The 21,059-nt window shown below is 37.2% G+C and overlaps 1 protein-coding gene across 2 annotated transcripts in view; it reads left to right on the top strand.

Moving 5' to 3' along the window:
• Positions 1 to 21,059, top strand: part of NRAP (nebulin related anchoring protein) — a 51,455-nt gene that overhangs the window by 21,157 nt on the left and 9,239 nt on the right. For both annotated transcript variants that reach the window (XM_010173366.1, XM_029086318.1), the window contains exons 18-34: positions 543 to 644; positions 1,136 to 1,333; positions 1,557 to 1,661; positions 3,979 to 4,077; positions 6,071 to 6,175; positions 6,658 to 6,765; positions 7,394 to 7,705; positions 8,777 to 8,881; positions 11,029 to 11,127; positions 12,953 to 13,057; positions 13,415 to 13,522; positions 14,307 to 14,420; positions 15,869 to 16,066; positions 17,948 to 18,052; positions 19,093 to 19,191; positions 20,002 to 20,106; positions 20,470 to 20,577. In XM_010173366.1, the coding sequence (XP_010171668.1) occupies positions 543 to 644; positions 1,136 to 1,333; positions 1,557 to 1,661; positions 3,979 to 4,077; positions 6,071 to 6,175; positions 6,658 to 6,765; positions 7,394 to 7,705; positions 8,777 to 8,881; positions 11,029 to 11,127; positions 12,953 to 13,057; positions 13,415 to 13,522; positions 14,307 to 14,420; positions 15,869 to 16,066; positions 17,948 to 18,052; positions 19,093 to 19,191; positions 20,002 to 20,106; positions 20,470 to 20,577 (2,175 nt within the window). The remainder of the gene's footprint in view (positions 1 to 542; positions 645 to 1,135; positions 1,334 to 1,556; positions 1,662 to 3,978; positions 4,078 to 6,070; positions 6,176 to 6,657; positions 6,766 to 7,393; positions 7,706 to 8,776; positions 8,882 to 11,028; positions 11,128 to 12,952; positions 13,058 to 13,414; positions 13,523 to 14,306; positions 14,421 to 15,868; positions 16,067 to 17,947; positions 18,053 to 19,092; positions 19,192 to 20,001; positions 20,107 to 20,469; positions 20,578 to 21,059) is intronic.

The raw sequence follows: 21,059 nt of genomic DNA, 5'->3' as shown, positions 1-21,059 counted from the left end.
CACTGCAAAGAGAATGCATATTTCTTTAGTCTGCTTCTTTAACATAAACACATGTATATAAAAAATTTTCCAAATGAACTCCTTTTCAACAACTTATCTCACGATACTTAACATGTGGAGAGGCAGAAAAAGAAGAAACTTTTCCTGCAGCTGGAAAGTGTTCAGCAATGATGGTGGTTCTGAAATTCGACCTCATTAAAAAAATCAAATCTTGGAATTCCTTGCTTGGTTTTTACTTGATTCATTTCTTATCTTTTGCTTTAAGAACAAGATAATTTAACTAATAAGAAGACTTTAAGTTTATAAGCATATCCACCTCAGAGGAGTGAGCCTTAAAGAAAGAAAGAGGTTAAAGGCAATATAAATGAAACCAACCTCACACCTTTGGGAATTTCTGAGAAAATCTGGGAAATCTGAAGTGACAAAGTGAGAATCAGATTAAGCCCTTGTGAATTTAGACCATCCAAATTGCCAGTGAAAAACATATTCTTATCTCTTGTGTAATCAGAAATTTTCTTTGACTTAAACTATTTTTTTCACAGATTAAATATAAAGAAGAATATGAAAAAACAAAAGGAAAAGCAATTGGAACCAAAGATTCAAGACTTTTGCACTCTCTGCAGGTGGCCAAGATGAGTAGTGAGGTAAATTATTTATTTCTCTTACTCCAAAGGTGTTTTTCATAATTATTAATCTTTCAGCAACAATATGTGATCTAACACTCTTACTGCTTTCATTAGAAGAAATTCTTAAAAGCATTTAACAAAAACTGATGTCCCTCCTCAGAATGCAATGGTTGCACAGTATTTTTGTTCTCATAGGGAATTTTGGGTTGATGTTGTCCATATTTTGGGGCAGGAAAATAATGTCCTATTAAAACCCCAATACAAACATAAAACTTTCAAGGGGATAAAAGTATGTTTAAATATAAGATGTACTGCAATAGAGAAGATGTCTCTAGAGTCTGCAAAATTCATCCTTCCTTCTGTTTTGTTCATCCCTCATAGGAACTGATTTCTGAATGTGTTTTTTGCCTAATCTGTGTAAGAACCCAGAGAAGAGTGGAGATTTAAGATAGTTTTGTCTTTGAAATACACTGATACAGGCAACTTATTTTCATTCCTCCTATTTCTAGATTGCCTACAAAAAAGATTTTGAAGAAAGTAAGACCCATTTCCATCTGCCTATGGATATGGTAAACCTGAGGCATGCTAAGAAGGCCCAGGCGCTTGCTAGTGACCTAGATTATAGAAAGAGACTCCATGAATACACAGTGGTTCCAGAAGATATGAAGACCAAATGGGCAAAGAAGGCCTATGATCTTCAGAGTGATGTAAGATGATATATACTCTGTCTAACTGTTGCAAGCAGTGTGATTGTTTATAGACTTTTTCAGTTTGTCATTATTTCTCGTTTCATATGGACACTGGTTGATTTGCACTATGGCTTTTTAAAATGTCTTCAAAATATCTTTGAAACTGAAAAGTGCGCATATGTTCACATGCAAACATTGTACCTGTGTTCCCCGTGCCAATAAATGTCATTTTCCTCTACAGCTTCAATATAGGGCAGATCTGATGTGGATGAAAGGAGCTGGGTGTATCACAGAAGGAAGTCTTAATATACAACAAGCCAAAAAGGCAGGAGAATTGGTCAGTGAGGTAAGCAAAGTGCTTAGACTTCGGTCATTTATTCAAAAGCTTGTGCACACTTGATACCCTACATTATGTGGAATAGGTAAGGAATTCCTAATACAGAAAATCTGAGAAATAGAGGAACTGAGGGGCACTGCTTAGGTATTATACAGTTTAGGAAATCCTGTGTTAGAGATTAAAAATATGTGTTCCCATTATACGATTATTGATTTCTGTCAAGTTTGTGAAGCAAAAGTCCCTGCAATTGTGCTTCTATCTCTTTTCAATCACCTGCTCATTTTGCAGAGTAGCATTGAAAGGAATCAGAAATTCTTATGGTACATGCTACATGGAGGGCAGAGAGTTTTAAGGAACGGTGCTGAAAAAATAGATATTTGTTAGCCATGTTTGGAAATTTCCTTGCTGTTTGGTAAATAAGGGCTGTGACTTTAATGGCAACTTCAGCTTGTGCTGTGTTTCCTTGCTTTCCCTTGATCAATTCATAGTTTCACACTGCCATTAACCTTATGGAAGTACACTTGCAATCAGCTGCTTAGCTGTGGTTGAGTTGTCTCACTAGTGCCAGGAAAATGAGAGGACAGAAGAATAAATTAGGTGAAGTTTGACAAGAAGGCTAAAATTGCACTGAGTTCTGGAGGAAGGAACAGAAGCCAGCTAGTTATTGGAGATCACACTCTCTGATACCTTGGGTCTCTGACATCCTCTCACTGCTCCTGTAAGGGGAAAAATACATCTTAGAAACAAAAGAAGAGCAGCTACTCTCAGATCCAGTGTCTTGCTAGAGATAGACTGACATCTGCTGCTGTGGTGTGCTGTAGTAATAATCACTTCCACAAATATTTAATCCATAATGATCTGCCTTTTCATTCCAGTGCTGTGTAAGGCCAAGAGATGGCTGACAGTCACTTAAAGTGGAGACTGGTGGATATTATTTTAGAGAGCTCTATTGCCATACAGAGCCTGGCATTTTGTCATTTCTTTGCAGAATGTCACTACATTGTGTTCCATGCAATGTGACAAAACATGCTGTTTTTAATCTGCCTCCTTCCCTTCCAGGTTCCTAAAATAAAGCGATGAGACCTCTTTGAAGTGCTGCATGCTTGTTTAACTTCTATTTTGCGTTCCCCTAGCAGAGACACAGTGTAAACTGATTTGTTCACCCATCAGTTCAAACAGAAGGATTTCTCTCCTGAAATGCTAGATAATGAAAAAATACATTTACACCCTTCCTAGGTGGAATGCCCCACTTCATGGCTGAACTGTTAGAATAAGAATTCGACTGTATAGGGAATATAGGAAGTATATGCTTGGTCTCCCCTGTTTTACTATGGTCTTGAAATAGGATGCTGCATTTCATTGTACTGTCTCAGAGATAGAAAGAGATGCTTAGTTTGCTCTTAAATAAGTGATACAAAAGGCTCAAAGACATTGATTCAAAACAGGCCTGATCCAAAGCCCAATGAATTAAATGGAAGTTTTCCTTTCACTTCCATGTGTTTCAGATGTAAATCAAAAAGTAAGATGGAATAAAAGTAAGGCTAGTCTTATTTACCAAACTAGAAATGTTAGATTTTATGCAATTTTTTCAGTTCAAATAGATTTTATATAAGTACTGGTACCAGAGGATGAATGGAAGAGGGTGGTTTTTCTGACATCCAAACCCTGAGCCTTGCAGAGGGCTCTCATAGCTGTTGCTCCTTGGAGGGCTTGACTGCAGTGTCTGTGCTGAGCTCTGCTTTGAAAAGAACTGGGAGATGGTGGGGAAGATTTTGAATTTAATTTTAATTACTTTCAGGACACTGAAATTGCCCATTCTAACTTAATTGATAATTTAGAAATATCTTAATAATTTAAAACTATCTCAGTAACATATGTTCAGTGATTTGAACAACACGTGCATATACTTGAGAAGTCTCATGTGAGAAAACGAGATAGTAATACTGACTGTGTAGCTCATGAGCTCCCTTGGGTCTTGACTTAACTCCTACCCACTTTGTGATGGACTCTCATTGGTTGGTGTGTAACCTAGATCTTGTAAGATATGTAGCTAGTGCATCTGGCACCAAAGAGCATCCATGCTTGCAGTGTCAGCAACAATGCATTTGGCATACTCTTGCACTGCCCTCTTTGCCACTAGGGTCCTCCCAGCAGAAAATGGGTAGGATTTGGAAGCTTATTCTTTTGATACTTGTGCTAAAACTGTCTTGGGAATTTACAGGGTACTTTTGGCTTTATCAGTCATGTACTTTTTGAAAGCTCTATATTTTTGGGGGAAGATAAATATTGTAGAAACTTTTGTGTAACCTGCTTTAATTTGATGTAGAAAAAGTACAGACAGAAGGCTGATGCTCTGAAGTTCACCAGTGTGGCTGACAGTTCTCAGATCAAGCATGCCAAGAAAAGCCAGGAACTACAAAGTGATGTGAGTCCTTGACAATTTGTCTCTTTGCAAGTAGCTTACTCATAATTTGGTCATTCCTGAGATATGTACATTGAGGTGGTGGTGGAAGAGAATGTAGTCATGAAACCTTTCAATATATGACAGTTCTGCAGATTTATTTCAAAGGGTTTTCATTTGTTTGTTTGAGGAATTCTCTTATTGAATTATATGAACCAGGACAGCAACAAAAATCAAACCCCAATGGGAATGGAAATATGGAAGTGAGGGTTCTCATAAATGATGTCAAAGGCTGGGGTGAGAGTATCTTCAAAACAGTCTTGTGGGTGGTGCAGGCTGGATTGAAGAATGACTGAAATACTCTCACTAGAGCATACCTGAGTATTCCCGAGACATTCATGTAATCTGCAAAAAAATTGATTATCCGTGAGGGAGGAAAAGTGAGGAAGCAAGCTGGAGGGAAAACACAGTATTCCCAACTGATCCTCAGACAGTGCTTCAAAGCAAGGTAGACAGTAGCACAGAGACGGATGTACATCCACCCCAGGTTCTGTGTTTCTCTCCACTGAGGGCCCTGTCAGACTACTTAAAGCTATATTAGCCTTGTTAGACCACACGCTCTTCAGCTGCTGCTGTTAAGGTACTTCTAGCAAAATGATAAAATAGGCATATTTTCCCAAACTGGGTGCCTTCAGAATGCTCCCTGTTCTTCACTGGGGCTAGGTGACCCTGGTAGGTGGTATTTCAGAACTCCTTGGCAGGACTTAGCTCACAGAAACTCACTTTTAAGTTTCCAAAAGAAAGGGAACCTGTTGTTAAAATTGCTGACCAACTGATTTTGGAACACTAGTGACTTGCCAAGCTTTTTTAAAATTATTATTTCTAATATGTTGTGCCTTGAACTGAAGATACTGTCAGCTTCCCAGTTGTTATGTAATGAAGCATTTTTGCTTCTTGACTGGTTGTCCTGGTTTTTAGCTGAAACAGAGCTGGGTTTCTTTTTCAGTAGCTAGAATTGTGCTGTGTTTTGCTTTCAGCCTGGGATTTGCAACCAGGACATTGGTCTTTTTCAGGCAGCTACCATGTTTCCTTTTTTTGCTCCTCTGTGTCAATAAAAATCTGGCACTTACTTGGGTGGGTGTTGTGTGTCTCGAACATGACACCAGATTGAATCAGAGGAGAACACTGGTCTCCTGACTCTTGTCACTTGTCTCCTATGTACTGGACAATGACTTTCTGTATGTGTGTTGAAGTCAGAATAGTACCCATGGATTTAGAGCTTTATAGTAGGCAATTTGGGTTTTTTTACTTTTTTTGTGAGATGTAAGAAATGTAATACTTGGTGAAATGGGACATCTTTTCATAGCTTTTTAACAGCTTCTCCAACAGCTTTATGGGCTTCTGAAAGAGAGCAGTTCATTTCTCTGTTGACGTTGCCCTGGGATATAAAATGAAGATGTTTGCTACTTGGATCATAAAAGGTCCTTGGTATTTTAATTTAAAGTTGGAACGTTAGTCCTCACTGGAGTATTATGTCAGCAATTACATTTAGGTCACAAATTTTCTCTGCAGATTCAATTGCATAGTTTTCTTCACTTCATGCCTAAAATTCACTATTTCTGTGTCTTATTAAAGACTTTCATCCCACCTAAGAAGTAGCTGCAGTTTAATATTGGATGAAATATATTCTTGCATACATTTTGTACTGAGTATGAATTAATGTCAGCTTTATAGCCAGTTAAGTAGCTAACTTTAGGAAAAAGAATGAAAGTATCCCAATATGTATGTTGTTTCACAGCCTTCCTGAAATTTAACTATGAGTAATTTGGTCAACTGGACTCTGTGGGTCACTTTTAAAATTCAGATTTCTCAATAAAAGTAATGATGCTAAATACTAACTCACCAAATAAATTAACCCTGACAAATCCTTGAATATTTGGTACGTTTTAGTCAGTATTCCTTCAGCATTAAACATGGGACTACTGCTTATTAACCATACTTTGCTTTTTGTGGACAGGTTGCCTACAGGTCAGGAAAAGAGCAGTTTCTCCATCAGTACACCATCAGCAAAGATGATCCTGTCTTCGTACTGGCCAAAGAAAATGCTGCCAATATCAGTGAGGTACTGTGTGACACAGAGCCTTGGAGTCCCTCACTCCTGTGAATAGTTACAGCTCCTATTGAAATGTTTGTTCTGTAGGTAAAATTTCGGTTCCTTTTCTGAGAAGGTCCAAATGTTTTAGATGTGAAAACTTGCGGTTTAGATATAAACTTAATTACTTGCTCTTAATTAAATACTAGTCACATCTGCTGTTCTGAAGACTTGTCTCTTTTAGAGTTTGAAGAGTGTATTTTCACATGCTTCCAGATGAGTGGCACATTGACAGTTTCACTGGAACCAGTGAGATAACGGGGTTACAGTATCCACAGTGTCCACAGTTACAGTATGTAAACAAAGACACCAGGATCTGATCCTTAGACATATGGTTGCTGGGCATGGAGTGTACACTGGTCTGATGTTACTGGAGAGCTTTCACTGTGACTATAAAACAAATAGAATATATTGATAGTCATAAAGAGACCGTGTTATTGTCATCTCTTTAGAAACTCTACAAGAGTAGCTGGGAGAAGCAGAAGGAAAAAGGATTTGTGCTTCGTCTGGATGCTTTGACATTCTTGACAGCTAAAGCAAAGAGGGATCTGGCAAGTGATGTGAGTATGGACTCCATCAGCCTTCGTTGTTCTTAGAACAGCTGACATTCTGGGTTGCTACCAGAGTGTTGGGAATCTGTCACGTATGTCTCCGTGCCCTGAGCCACCTTCACTCCATTCGTGCTAAGGAGCAATGAAGGAGTTGTCTGGGTGATTGGCATTCTGTAATTAGTCTGAAGGTTTGCTCTGAGCAATTCAGAGTTTTTTCCCATATGCTGACTGTGTTTTCCTATTCTCATTTTGACCTGAGGGTAAATTTTAGAACTCAAAATGAGGTAGAAATCTCTGGTGAAACATTATAACTTAAAACATCTATGCCTGGCCAGAAAATTCCTGAAAGAACCTTCTGACCTGTCTTCTTGAAGAAAGTTGTTTTTCCTAGAGACAACTAAAAAGAAAAGTTTTCTAGCAGCTTTTTGTGAACATATTGTTATCAAGAAAGGGATTATTCTTTATAAACACTTCCTAATTTCTAAAGCATTCCAGTTCTCTTTTGCAAATGGACATCTTGCTTGTATTGAGGACACTAAGTATGTCACAACACTGACAGACCATTGCTTTACTACTAGCAGAGCTGTCAGTTTGGCAGCTTAGATCATTTACTCATGGTCTATTTTTTTCTACACAGATTAAATATAAGGAAGGTTATGAGAAGATGAAGGGTAAGCTGATTGGAGTAAAAGCTGTGGAGGAAGATTCGCAGATGGCTCATTCCCTTCAAATGTCAAAGTTGCAGAGTGATCTGGAGTACAAGAAGGCATTTGAGGACACAAAGAATCAGTTCCAGGTCTCCATGGATATGATTAACCTTGTCCATGCCAAAAAGGCTCAGAATTTGGCCACAGATAGAGGATACAAGACAGCTCTCCATCACTACACAGCCTTGCCTACTGACATGAAAGTGGCATGGGCCAAGTGGGCCTATGGATTGCAAAGCGATGTAAGTCCAGAGCTTAATGTATTTCAACACTATTTCATTCAACCTCTTCTGACACTTAGGGCTGAGTTTCTTCAGATGTTTATGCTTTTAATGCCATGACATATTTATGCACCTAATTTTTCAACTATTAAACAGTTAATATTAAAGCAGTAAATATTAACCACTTATTTGCTCAAGAGGTATATTTAAGGTGTGTAATGTTTTTGAGGGGAGTTATAGTCCTGTTTATGAGCATGGCTTCTTCAAAGCCTACTTCAAATGTTAATAAAACACTAGGATTCATGCATGATGTGCAATTTAATTTTTTTTTACCTAATATGCAAGGAGATTAAATAATTTATGGTGATAAAGTTGGTGCTAAAATTCCATATGGAAACCACATGCTCAGCTATAAGCATCAGATGAACTGTCTGATACTGTAAATGGCTACTGTATGTCAGACTTTCCATTCTGAGGTTTTAAGTCATAACTTTTAAAGGAGACTAAGATAGATATGTGTACAGGTCTTGGTGAGGCTTAGGTGCTGAAACCTTTCTGGCTTCTTTGAGAAACCCAGCTGTAGTGCTTGTATTAGCTTTTGGAAATGAATAAACTCTTGCTAGGAGAGATTTTGTGAGGAAAGAGAGAAGTACACCTGTACTCTTCCTCCTTAAAGACACATGGGAAAAAAACAAACCAAAATGCTTTCCCTTCAGTACAACAAAAGGACAGGGATTTGGAAATGCTAAATATCATTTTTTTATCATTGCAAATAATTAATAATCTTTTAAACAATGCACTATATATGATAAAACTGAAATTTTGCCACATTAGAGTAAAAATAACAAATGACAGTGAAGTGTTGACTACTTCTAAAAATTACCTTGCGAAGCATATTACACAAGTGCTGGTGAGTCCTGATACTTCTGTTTCATTCTGTAATTTTTTTGCTTTCCTTGCAACTGTGCAATAGTGAATAAAACAAAAGCAGGCACTAATTTGACTTGGGTGTTATTCCTGAGATGTCTGAATCCTTTAATGGCATTTTAAGTGTATGAGCACCAACAATAGGACTTTTTTTCTCTTTGTCAGAACCGATACAGAGCAGATTTGAACTGGATGAAAGGAGTTGGATGGATAGCCACTGGGTCATTAAATGTGGAGCAGGCTAAGAAGGCAGGAGAACTCATTAGTGAGGTGAGATTTCATGACAGCATGTTACAGAATTTGCTGCATAATGTGTGCAAAATGTCTGTATAAAATTAAAATAATTTCCACTCAAAGGGGAAAGAAAAAGGCATACCACATGAAAGCCCTCAAAACCAGGGATAGGACTGGTAATTAGAGGGAAACCAGATACCAAACACATACCAGTAGGAGTCCATATAGCCTTTGCAAAAACAAAGTAGGTGACAAATGATATTATGAATAATAATGGCAATCAAACAGTGCTCAATTGCTACCCACTAGCCTACCTTTTTAATGAAGCAAAACAGGAGAGATGATGAAAAGATGCAGTCATTGGACCCAGAACCTTCTTTTGTAACAGATACACGTTCCTCCTTGCTCCTTTTTCCTATATGTTCACATTAGCTGTTGAAATTAGTATTGATATCTCTGTCTGTAGCTATCTATTGGCCCAAGTAGTTTTAATCCTTACTTCTCCCTATAACCAATATCACTTACAGGAAAGGGCGAACTCTAGAATCCTTTGTGCTAATCCTTCAAAGGAGGTTCTGGTGGGAATGGTTACAAGGTTCATAGTATTCTGTTTCTGTTATTTTGGAGAGAGTCTTACAGGCCAAATCTGCTGCAGTAAGAGACTGAATACTGTGATTTTTTTAGATAACCATTGATGAAGTGGGATTCATCTGTCCATTCACTCTGAGAATAACAGCATAAACAGTGGTGTTGTGTCTCTAGATAAATACGGTCATCCTTTCACATGTGCCTGATTGCTAACACTATTTTTTTCCCCATGTAATCATCTACAATGAAGAAGGATGATTTTTTTAGACACAATAAACTAGATCCTCGGCCACTGTAAAGCAAGGTAGCTTTATAAAAGCTAGTAGAGCAATGTTGGCTGGAATAGTAACTGTGAATCTGTATAGACACACCTTTTTGATATTATAGGAGTAAAAACTGCCGAGTAGAAATTTGACCTGTTAGGTTGTTCATCAGAACCTTTTTTTGAGTACTAAATAATTTTAGGTGGTTATGAACCACCTCCATTCTTACATACACACAGTGACTTGTCCTTGTAATACTGCTGAAAAGCAACTGCCAGAATATAATTTCTAGGAATTTTATGTAGAGATGTTCTAGTCAACTCTTATTTGTCTCTACAGCTGATTGAGACAAAGAGTAAGCCACTTTTGTCCCCAGTTAAACTCAGTAAGGTTGCTCATTTTTAAAAGATTTCTTTCTGAAACCAATATATTGCTTATAAGCTTGTAACACCTTAGAAGAGTTAACGTGTTTTACATTGGTGTTTTGAGTTGCTAAAGAATCAAGATGTTGCCTCAAATAAGCTGTGAATCACAGCTCATTTTAAAGGAGAAAGACATGCCTTTAGACTGAAACACTGAGATACAAACAATTTCCATGAACATGCTTATTGGCTTGGGACTTCCTCACAGGCATCAGGAAAATTTAGTAAGCACAATTTGGAGAAGAGACGAGAGTATTGATGGGTATAGGGCAACTCATGCAGGAAGGGAAGATTTTAGTGACCTGGCCATTTGGAAAAAGTGTCATTTTGCCATCAGCCTTCATCTCAAATTATGTATATATAACAAAATCCCTCAGAAGCTATTATGAGTCCTTTCAAGCAAGCAGAATTAAAATCATTATCTAGAAGATACCATAACAATTAGGCACAGCGTTAATGGCTGCACAGATTTGCTATAGATATTAGGAGGAAACCTAAACCCTGAAACAATAACTTTAACGGTTGCCATTATTAACACACTACAATTGTGTATCATTTCTTGCTTAAAGAAACTATAAATAAAAAATACAGTCAGTCATACTGTATTTGAAGTAGTCTGAAAAAGATTTTCAAATCCTGAGTCCTGGAGTATTTAGGTAGGCAGAATCTGATTTTGAAATGTTTTCCTTATATTTAGGGAGAAATACTTTAATATTAATCGGCAAAAGGTTATTGTTAAATTGAAACAAATATTAATCTGAAAGTACCTAGGACATAAAGATGAGGAAAGAGGAATAATAATTATGTTCACAAATTCACTCTAATCTCCAGCAACCTATGATTTTTCTCTTTCAAATAGCATGAAAGAGCAGCACAAAATTCACAGCTTTGATCTTTTTCTGCTCAACAGAAGAAGTACCGTCAGCATCCATATGCTTTGAAGTTTACCAGTATTAAAGACACTCCTGAGATGATCCAGGCTAGAATTAGTTATAACCAGGCTGTGGATGTAAGTTATAATGTATATACATTATGATTATAAGAGTGGTATCCTCTTTGAACGACCTGATTGAAGCACTGGCTTTCTCTCTCTTTCTCTGAGATTATCCTTGGGAACCATGAAACTTCTGTGTTCTGGTGTGGTGCATCTCACAAAGAGCATGTTTCTAGCTTGGAATGAGAAGTCATAGAGATCCCACTGAAATGAATGGGAGTTTCATGTAAAAAGGGCTTTCTGTCCAATTTTTTTTCAGAAATTAAATTTAGGAGTAAGACTGACCTTTGACCTTTAGAGACTTTTGGCCTTTCGAGATTCATTGAAGAAAGGGCACATTTGGGGTTTTTTCCCCTTTTCAAACAGATCTTTCAAATTTCACTTTCTGTATATTCTTTGGAAACAAAATGTAAGGCAGAATGACAAGGAAGAAAAAATAAATTATTTCAAACTGTCATCCTGCTGAGAGAGAAATCCAAGAGGGGAAACCTTAAAGGGAAGAATTGAGGCTGTTTGGTGTTTAAACATGTTTATTTTTAATAGAAGAGCGATTTAAAAATATTGTAGACTTAACTGGGATAATACAGAAGTGAATAATAAGCAAAAGTCACTCAAAAAAGACAAGTTTCAAACATGAGAGGATGTTTTATTGTGAAAATAGATATTTTTAAAGTGAAGAAGAAGATAAAAGACTTCGTGTAAAACATATGCTACTCTAATACTTATAGTGTCTATGTCTTTGGTTTAATTAATAAGATCCAAAAGGCTTACATCTCAGGCAGGATAAATATAAGTCATTTTGTTCCACTAAGTCAAGTCAAAATCAGTCTGCTGCTCTACTTCTTCACACATGGAGTTTTCATTAATTTTCCTCTTAGGGAGCTGCAATACAAGTGGGCCTACTTGCTAAAGAAAGTGTCAGCAGGGTGAAATGGAGAGGTTCATTCTAATCTAGAGGGTCTGAAACTGTCACGCAGAAATAATAGCCTGGGAAAGGCAAGTTGGGTGGTCAAGACATGGGTCATATCTGCGGACAAAAAAAATGGAGGCTATCAGTACTCATCTGAAAATTATTGTGTGAGTGTAAGAAGAAACTAAACTAGGAAAGAAAAATAATGTAAAAGGAGTGAACTCTGCATAGCCATTGTAGGAGAAGTTCCATTTAACTGCATGGAACTCCTCTTACCTGTCTGGAGACATGTGCAAGTTACCTAATCCTGGGCCAACCCTATAGTCTTTCCCCAAGAACTAATGCGAGTAGCCCACAGAGACACCTGTTTTATGATGAGATCAGTCACCTGAGGTTTTTTTAGTCTCTTGCCATTGACTGTTGAGCACCCCCTTGCAACTAGCTCTGGAAATAATTTTGGAATAATTGCACAAGTAATTACCATCACATTTATTTGCTAAAAATGAACAACTTTGGAAAGAGGTGTTTAGGGAACTTCAACTCCCCAGATTTCTGAGAAATTTCAAAGTGTTGGTGGGCCAATCATGGCTGCACATCCTTAATAAATGCTGTTTATTCTCCCTCTCCCTATTCACGTATATTAGAAGTCTTATCAAATTAATATTAAAATATCTGAATTTTCATGTTCATTGATTTATACACTCAAAACTTCAAGGGGTTCCTCTCTAGCATACTCTAGCTGATAGGTGTATCAGCCTCCCAAAGCTTTTTGAATACTTTCTGACTTATACAATTGCCTGTATTTATTGATATTGCTGTCACTTTTCTATAGTGTTTGCTTTCCATAAGCCAATTTGTTAATGTTTTTGTCTGAACTAGTGATTGAATGTGTAGTGAGTACTTGCTACTGAAATTCATCTCTATTTGCAGAGGCTGTACAAGGAGCATGGAGAGAGTGTAAAACATCAGTATACACCAACAACCGATCTTCCTGAAATCCTTCAGGCCAAATTAAATGCTATGAATATCAGTGAGGTATAAATCTGACCCTTAATATTTTAAAGGAAAGTTAAAAAATTGATGGTACTTTGCTATTTGTCCTACTCAGGAAATCATACTAAATTTCTTCCCTTTCCCCAGTATATGATCATTCTGTGGTCTAAATTCTTCTGAAGTAATACAAGAATTCAAACTTCTTATCAAACTTCTCCTACATTAGAAAGATTAAGAATGAACAAATACATTTTTATAATGGACATTTGTCATGTGATTATTCCCTTTGTGTTAGAATAGAATGAAACTAATGTAGTGACATTGCTGGGATAGCAATAATGCTGCAGTGTCAACCCTCTCAACAGCAACTCTGCTTTATTCCTGTTACATATTTCCTAGATTCGCTATAAGGAGTCCTGGGGAAAGATGAAAGACGGTGGCTATCAACTGAAACTAGATGCCATTCCCTTCCAAGCAGCAAAGGCTTCGGGTGAAATCATAAGTGATGTACGTGAACTTACTGCTGATATTGTCCAGCAGGATATGTCAGTCACTCCAGACTGTTTCTGCTCTGCTGAGTGACTCTTGATGGAAACAGCTTGTCCAGCCAACTCTACATCTGGGAGACATCTGGCCTCAGTCTAGCTAATTGTACTTTTGGAGGTGCAGACACAATGAAGTAATGTTGGTAACTAAGCAAAGGAAGGTTTGCAAAAGCAAACACCCATTAGTAAAATTGACCAACTTACCTACTGTAGTGACTGGGCAATCATAGGGATTATTCAGGAGCTCTCAGCCACTGTTAGCTAGAAAAGCTTTGGAAGAGAGAGCTTATTCAGGACGTTCTACCCTACCTTGAGTGTCCTTTACAGGTTGTAGAGATACACAGGTAATTTTGAGTATAGGAGACTAGTTGTTCTGACTTTGCTAGAGAGCTGATGGAGAGAGGCTTCCTAGAGGTTGATTCTGAGCACCTGCACCAGGTTCTTGTCTTCCACCACCTGTGTAATAGCAGATAAATAACCCTAGCTATTTGTAAGTATTCATGGTTTGGGGTTTTTTTTGTGTTTTTTTCTCTAAATAGGATAAAATATTAAAATGTTTGCACAGGTGAAGTCTTCTTAGCATCCACTAAAGGTTCATTCAGATTTATCATCATATTTAGTATAGCCAAAATTTATTGTCCTTAGCTCTCATTCTGTAATAGGAAAACTTTTTTATTCAGGTTTTAACAATCTGACTAATACTTACTTCACTTCTAATCACATTTCTATTCTTATTTCCCTTTAAGCACAAGTATAAGGAGGCATTTCAGAAAATGAAAGGACAGATGGTTGGCTCATGTGGTCTGGATGGTGATATTCACATTGCTCATTCAGTCCGTGCAGCATCGCTACAGAGTGATGTAAGTAAAAGAAAGAAGATGTGGGCACTTTGGAATTGGTTTCCTAACAGTGAGTAGTTCCTCATGGAAGATGCACTTAGCTATGGACTAGTTTACTATTTAAAACTTAGGGCTTTCTCTCCCACTTTGCAGATATTTTGATACAATCATTATATTTTTAATATTTTTTACATTATTTAAAGTAACGTTAATTTGGCAATGAAAGAAGACTCTGCATTCTTGCACAATCCCCTGCTGCATACCACTGTGCCTAGCACAGAATATTTTACTCTGTAAAAGTATCACTCAGAGTCAGGTCTAACTGAGAATTAGTAGTGGTCTTTGTAGAGAATTAAATTAAATTTGATAGAGATACAAAGTTATTCAGTGATTGTTTTTGATTTACTGTTTTCCTGAACTAAAGGATGAATGAGTTTATGAAATTTCAAGCTGGACTTTTCTGACGGGGGAATGGTTCCCACCTGGTCTTGGAGTATACTAAGAATCACATCATTTGTTCATTGTCTGTAAGAATTGTAACTGTTCAGTGCATATTGAACACTGTGGCAAGATCCAGAAAGCAGTGAAATATTTGTCTGACTTTAAGCACATAAATAATCTAAGAACTGTTTATCTTCTCATCAAAATGAGTGATCCTGATTGTGGATAGAGATAGGAAGAGTGTTTGTGGATTTCAGTGAGTGCTGGACTTGTACTGGGATTCTTGTGTGATGATATGCTTGGACATACAGGTGACAATAGACATCTGAAGAATTCATCCATCTGTCAGGTTACTGTAGGTCAGCTTGATGATCATCAATAACTCTGGATGTTCATTATCTGGATGAACAGCCTGAACATCTCAAATTTCCATAATCTGATAGTGAAATGTTATGTGAAAAAAATTCTTTGAGGATTTCTGTGGCTTTCTTTTCCTGGACAGAGACAAGAAGTGAAAAAAAAAAAAATCCAACACTAAAAATAACATTTAAAGCTATGAAATGAAACTGGCCAAATCAGTAGAGACCAAGAGATATTTTGCATGAGGCTTTGTACTAATTCTAACATAAATATAACAGTTTGCATTTTATCCTCAGACATTAGTTTCACCTTTTTGCTGTGCTTTCTAGAAATGCAGTGAAGTAAGAATTCATTTATTGGTCTGGTCGTTTTACAGATTCAATGTATCCAATTTTAACAAAAATAAAAATTATACATAATATCTCACCATAATCGAGTATAATGTAGATGGCTACTGTTTCAATGAAGAATAGGCTGCCAGATATTCTAATTATAAATATTGATCATTCACAGTATAGTTAGAATATAAAGAATTTAGGGAATATACTTTTAAAAATAATAATTTATATTGGATACTGAAAGAAATATGGAGAATGTCTCTTCTGATCAAAACCTGAATTCTTATTACCTTGTTGTGATATCTGTGTGATCTGTTTTTAATTTGGTAGGTGAAATATAAGCAAGGTTTTGAGAATACAAAAACTCACTTCCACCTGCCACTGGATATGATAAACTTGGTACATGCCAGGAAAGCCCAGGCTTTGGTCAGTGAACAGGAATACAGACAGCTGCTCCACCAGTACACTTCTTTGACTGATGATGTGAGATTGCGGTGTGCCAAGAACGCATACAAACTACAGAGTGAGGTAACTGCAAAACATCCCAGCAATATTTCCCTGTTGGGTCTAATACAAGATAGTTTTGTTCCAAATGATGACAGCTGACGGCATGTATTTGAGCAGCAGCTGAGGGATAAACAATGGCTGTTCCCCCTTGATAACATTCAGAAGTGAGACTTTTATCTTGTTGGGCACTTGTACAACATGTGTGATCACGCTATACTGAGAGATAAAATATAGTAGTCTTTGATGATCAAGCAGAGAAGTGTTTGCAAGTGGGTATGATTGCAATGTTGGTAAAATACTCTTTTTAAGGTCTTGCTAACCGTGCAAACTATTTACCAACTGGTGTCTGAGTTGGTTTGCATCCTGGTGAAAGTCATGTGCACTTCCACAAGAAAGATGCCTAGTGTTAAAAATCCAGTTTGTAAGAGACTTGTAAACTCTGGCCCAAGACATAATAATTGAAATTCTGAGAAGGATGAGTTTAGCTCCTTAAGTAATCTTGAGTAAAATTAACTGGATAATGCTGTACAAATTCAAAGTTAGACTGTGTCTGTGGGCACAGCCCTGAGTAAAGGACTTTTAATAGATTACGTTGCCTCTGGAGACCTCAGGAGGGTCTATATTTCAAGATATAGCATATCTTGAAAACAAGTCTGGCCCCAAAATGCTACTCTTTACCAGTTTAATACTTTCAGCCAACAGTCTTAAGGATGGCAGGCTGTGTTCAAGCAAGTGTAAACATTAGATGCCAGTAGTGCTGCCCTAACTCAAGTGAAATACATGTAATCAGAGATTCTGAGGCAGGTTTCCACCTATGCCTCTCTTCTCAATTGGAAATGAAATGCTGGTTGCCAGCAACATGTCTCAGAGTGCAGAATTTAACTCTCTTACCAGCTGGTGCTAATAGCTGGCAAGGGGTGAGGACCAAGCTCTAGCATTGTCCCCTCCAACCTTCTGACTCACAAAGGATATTTCCTGTACACAATAATGTGATGCCTTTGAGTCCTTGAGATTAGCACTGGGCAAACATGGACAGAAGAGGAGCTGGTTCTGTTCCATTTCCATTATAAGTGGTTGGCTGAACCAGAACACCCGTTAACTAAAGCTGGTTCTTCCCTCAGTAAGCAGTAGCAGTCTCCACGTATCCATCAAGCAGGCAAATCTGTGCTTTACTAGTTGTTTGGTCTTTGTAGCTCTTTTGAAGCAGAAAATAAGATGATCCTCCTCCTCCTTTTCACTCTTCTTATCTTAAAATGAAATAATACTTGTTGTAATGTATCTACCAGTAACTTATTGGTAACTTTTGGAAGAATAATATTTACAATGAGTCACTGCTGCGTTTGGTGATCCGGAAAATATTTTAACAAAGTCTGTATAGTGGCTTAGTACTATTTTTCCTTAGTGTTCCCTAGTTATATTATGACCATTCAGAACTGTTTAAAAGCAAGACTATTTTGTCTGCAATTCCACTTATTAAAAAGTTACCAGCTTTTATTTAAAAATATTTTCATACACTTTTCTAAACTGGTCTTATTTTTTATATATTTGTAAATAAATAATATGTAACTGTGATTTATGTATTATATATGAAGGAAATTAATGTATCTAGTAAAAGTTTTTTCGAGGTTACAAATGGAAGTTAGGAGCCCAGGTATTATCCAGTGTTCATGAGACGTTGTACTCCTCAGAATCTTGCATCTGTCCTGTAGATCTGTCAGTGCTGTATGCACAGGGACACATACCCATAAACAGAAGAATGTAGGGTAATGTATATGAACTCTCTGTGGTAGATAATAATTTTAATAGATTTCTTTGAATACCGTTATTATGTATTTTTTGGATGAATAAATATAGGGCATCTCAAATGCAAACTTGTAATTACTTCTGCTTGGTTTTCCTTAGAATTTATACCGGTCTGACATGAACTTTATGCGGGGAGTTGGTTGTATTACTCCAGGGGCCCTGGAGATTGAAGGAAAGAAGAAAGCTTCTGAACTCATCAGTGAGGTAACAAAAGAGGGTTTTGATTTCTCCACTACAAACAAGAATTTGCCAGATGTCTTTCTATTAGACTGGGCTGGAAAAGTGACTCACTGGATAATGCTAGGCTCCCTCCCCTTGCGTTTGATCATTCCATTCGTGTCCTAACTGCAGATGGGTGAACCTGATGGAGTTGAAGGTTTTGCAGACTTTGCTAACTGTTTTTGCAAATGTTTTCTCCTGTGTTTCAGACTTAGGAGGTTGTTATTTTTTGGGGGTTTTTTTAGATTTAAAATGGGAATTTTCAACTAAAAGTAAGACTGTGCCTCTCTCTAATAAGTACCTTGAACAGTTTATCCAAAATTAGGCTCACCTGCAGAGTGCCCAGTACATTAGACTGTCCTCAGCTCTGCTCCTGCATTACAGTCTTAGTCTGTTTTTCACTTGTTTCTTTTATGTCCTGTTATTTTCCTCTTTCTGTAACTGGATTTTTATTTCTTCTGTTGTTTTTTATTCTTATTAGTCTCTCCCAGTTTCAAATCTTGGATCTATTGCCCATATTCACATAGATGTGCTCTTCCTAGTTGTGTTCTAGTGAATGGATCTCTGACTGTAGTGATCTTGCAGGTTTTTTTCACAGTTCTGACACAGGATCACAGGCCAGGTGGAACCTCATTTTTCTCTCAAAAAAGATCAGTGGTCTTGTGCAGACCTTCTCTCTGGATTTGATTGCCTTTACTGTAATTCAAATAGCCAGGGTTAATGGCACCAAGGAGTAAAATAACCTCATTACTGTATTCAGCATAGCAGCACTTTTTTCACTTTTTTTTTTTTGTTTTTTACACCTTATTCCTTATTTACTTTTCATTTCCCCTGTGAGACTTGAATGCAACAAATTCAGAGTAGAAAAAGGTAAATTAGTCTAATGGTTAATAGACACATACCCTTTGCAAAGTAGAGTTTTAAGCACAAGAAGCAATGCTAGACCACTGGTATTGGGAAAAAGTCCCTTATCTGACAAGACAATTTACTTATTCTGTTCATTTTTTCTTTGTGTGTGAACTCAGAGTAAGTACCGTCAGCAGCCACATTCCTTCAAGTACACATCGGTGACAGACTCTCCTGGCCTCCTTCATGCAAAATTCAGCAATATGATTGCTAATGAGGTAGGCTCTCCTAACGTGAATCAGAAAATACGCTTTTCAAAATGCAGCAAGCTAGGGGTGGAGGAGTGGGAAAGAGAAAACTCTCTTCTGAAAGCAAAATGCATCAAAAAGAAAGCAAAGTGCATCAAAAAGAAAGCAAGCATCACTGATTTATGATTTTTCACTATGGGATCACATTTCATTATGTCCAAACATTTAATACCATTTTCAATTCAATCTCTTCTAAAAAGATTAAATAGTACCCATACAATAGAGTCCAGTTATCAGGGTTTTTTTTTTACATGAAACAAAGCCTCAAAAGATCAGTTCTGCAGGGTGTTCTTGAGGGAGCTCATTTGCATAGTATGGTCCACTTTAGAGGGCTCCTAAAAAAGGAATCACTTTTCTAATTTTTGAAAACTGAGACAAAATCCATAGGCAAATTATCAAAATCATCTGTAATAGCATGAGGAAAAATCCAAGCTGGAAAATATGGCCAATTTACCAGACATACCTACCCTTTTATTTAGCACACATTCATAGCACCCTTAATGTTCTGAGGTCCACTTCTGGCCTGCTGGGAGCATATCAATGCAAGGCTAAGAATGTAGTGGGTTGGCATCATGATATATGCATAAAAATTAATGTAGAAGATTTTTATGCCCAGAAAAGAAACCCCATGCACTTGCAATTGCAATGGTATATTCTGAGCTGGTTTTTGTGCTGGCTGACTATAGTTGTCATAATCATAAACAACTTAAGTACTGCTGTTACATTATTGAAACAATAGAGAAAATTAATTGCAATTGTCTTCTTGGTTCTCTTTCCTAGCGCCTGTATAAAGCAGCAGGGGAGGACAGTCAGCATCACTATACACCAACACTGGGTCTGCCTGAGTTTACACGGGCAAGAATAAATGCAGCCAACCTCAGTGATGTAAGAATTTGTTCTGTATTACTTATACTTGTTGGAGATGGAGGATGAATTGTGCAGTGGCAAGGAAGTTGGAGAAGTAGAGGACTTTTTAGATCTATTCTATTTATGCTTTCCCTGAATTGATTATAATGATATTTATCTTAATTAGCATATATACAGTTGTGAGTAAATTAAATCAACATAAAGAATGAGACATTTTGTCTGAGTTAGTAGGATTTCCCAAAGATAATTAAAAAAAAAAATCCTTTGATTATGAAGAATGAGACTGTAATGCAGAATAACAAATGAAAGAGGGTTCCTTTGTTTGTTCCTTTGTGCATTTAAAAGTGAAACAGCAATCTACATGTGCCTTTCCTACTTTAGGCAAAATACAGGGAATCTTGGCATAATCTACGTGCTCAAGGCTACAAGCTGACAATGGAAGCACTCCCGTTCCAGACTGCCAGGGCCTCCAGAGAAATTGCCAGTGATGTGAGTTGAATGATTCAACCTTCCTTCTTGCCTAATTCCTGTTAACTTCATGTAAAACAATGTCTAAAGCAGATTTTACTGAATTAAAGCAACTCCATAACCATGTGAGACAAGTGTGAGACAGAATATATTACTTATGAATGAGATTCTTTGCGTGAATTAGGTAAAAAAAAAAAAAAGAAGAGAAAGAATCACTGCTAATCGGGAACCAAACTCAGTTAAACATCTTCCAGTGGGAAATAGGTAGTGAATTAAAGTATTTGCAGACAGACAAGTCAGAGGGATTCTGCTCCTTTCCAGACTTTTAGCTCCTCATATTAGGAGCCCACTAATTCCATCCACCCTCCTTTGAGATGACTTTTAGAAGTACTCAGTGCTCCTGAATTGAAACGCAGTCAGAAGAAGCTGAGCATTCTTTGAGTCTCTGAAAATCAGGAGATGCTTGTTTGGCTACAAAGTAACAATTAGTGGATGTTCCTGTA

This window comes from Antrostomus carolinensis, unplaced genomic scaffold, assembly GCF_000700745.2.
Source record: "Antrostomus carolinensis isolate BGI_N321 unplaced genomic scaffold, ASM70074v2 scaffold3828, whole genome shotgun sequence".
NCBI classification, from domain to species: domain Eukaryota; kingdom Metazoa; phylum Chordata; class Aves; order Caprimulgiformes; family Caprimulgidae; genus Antrostomus; species Antrostomus carolinensis.
The sequence above is the reverse complement of the archived record's forward strand: the minus strand, read 5'-3'. Positions and strand labels throughout refer to the sequence as shown.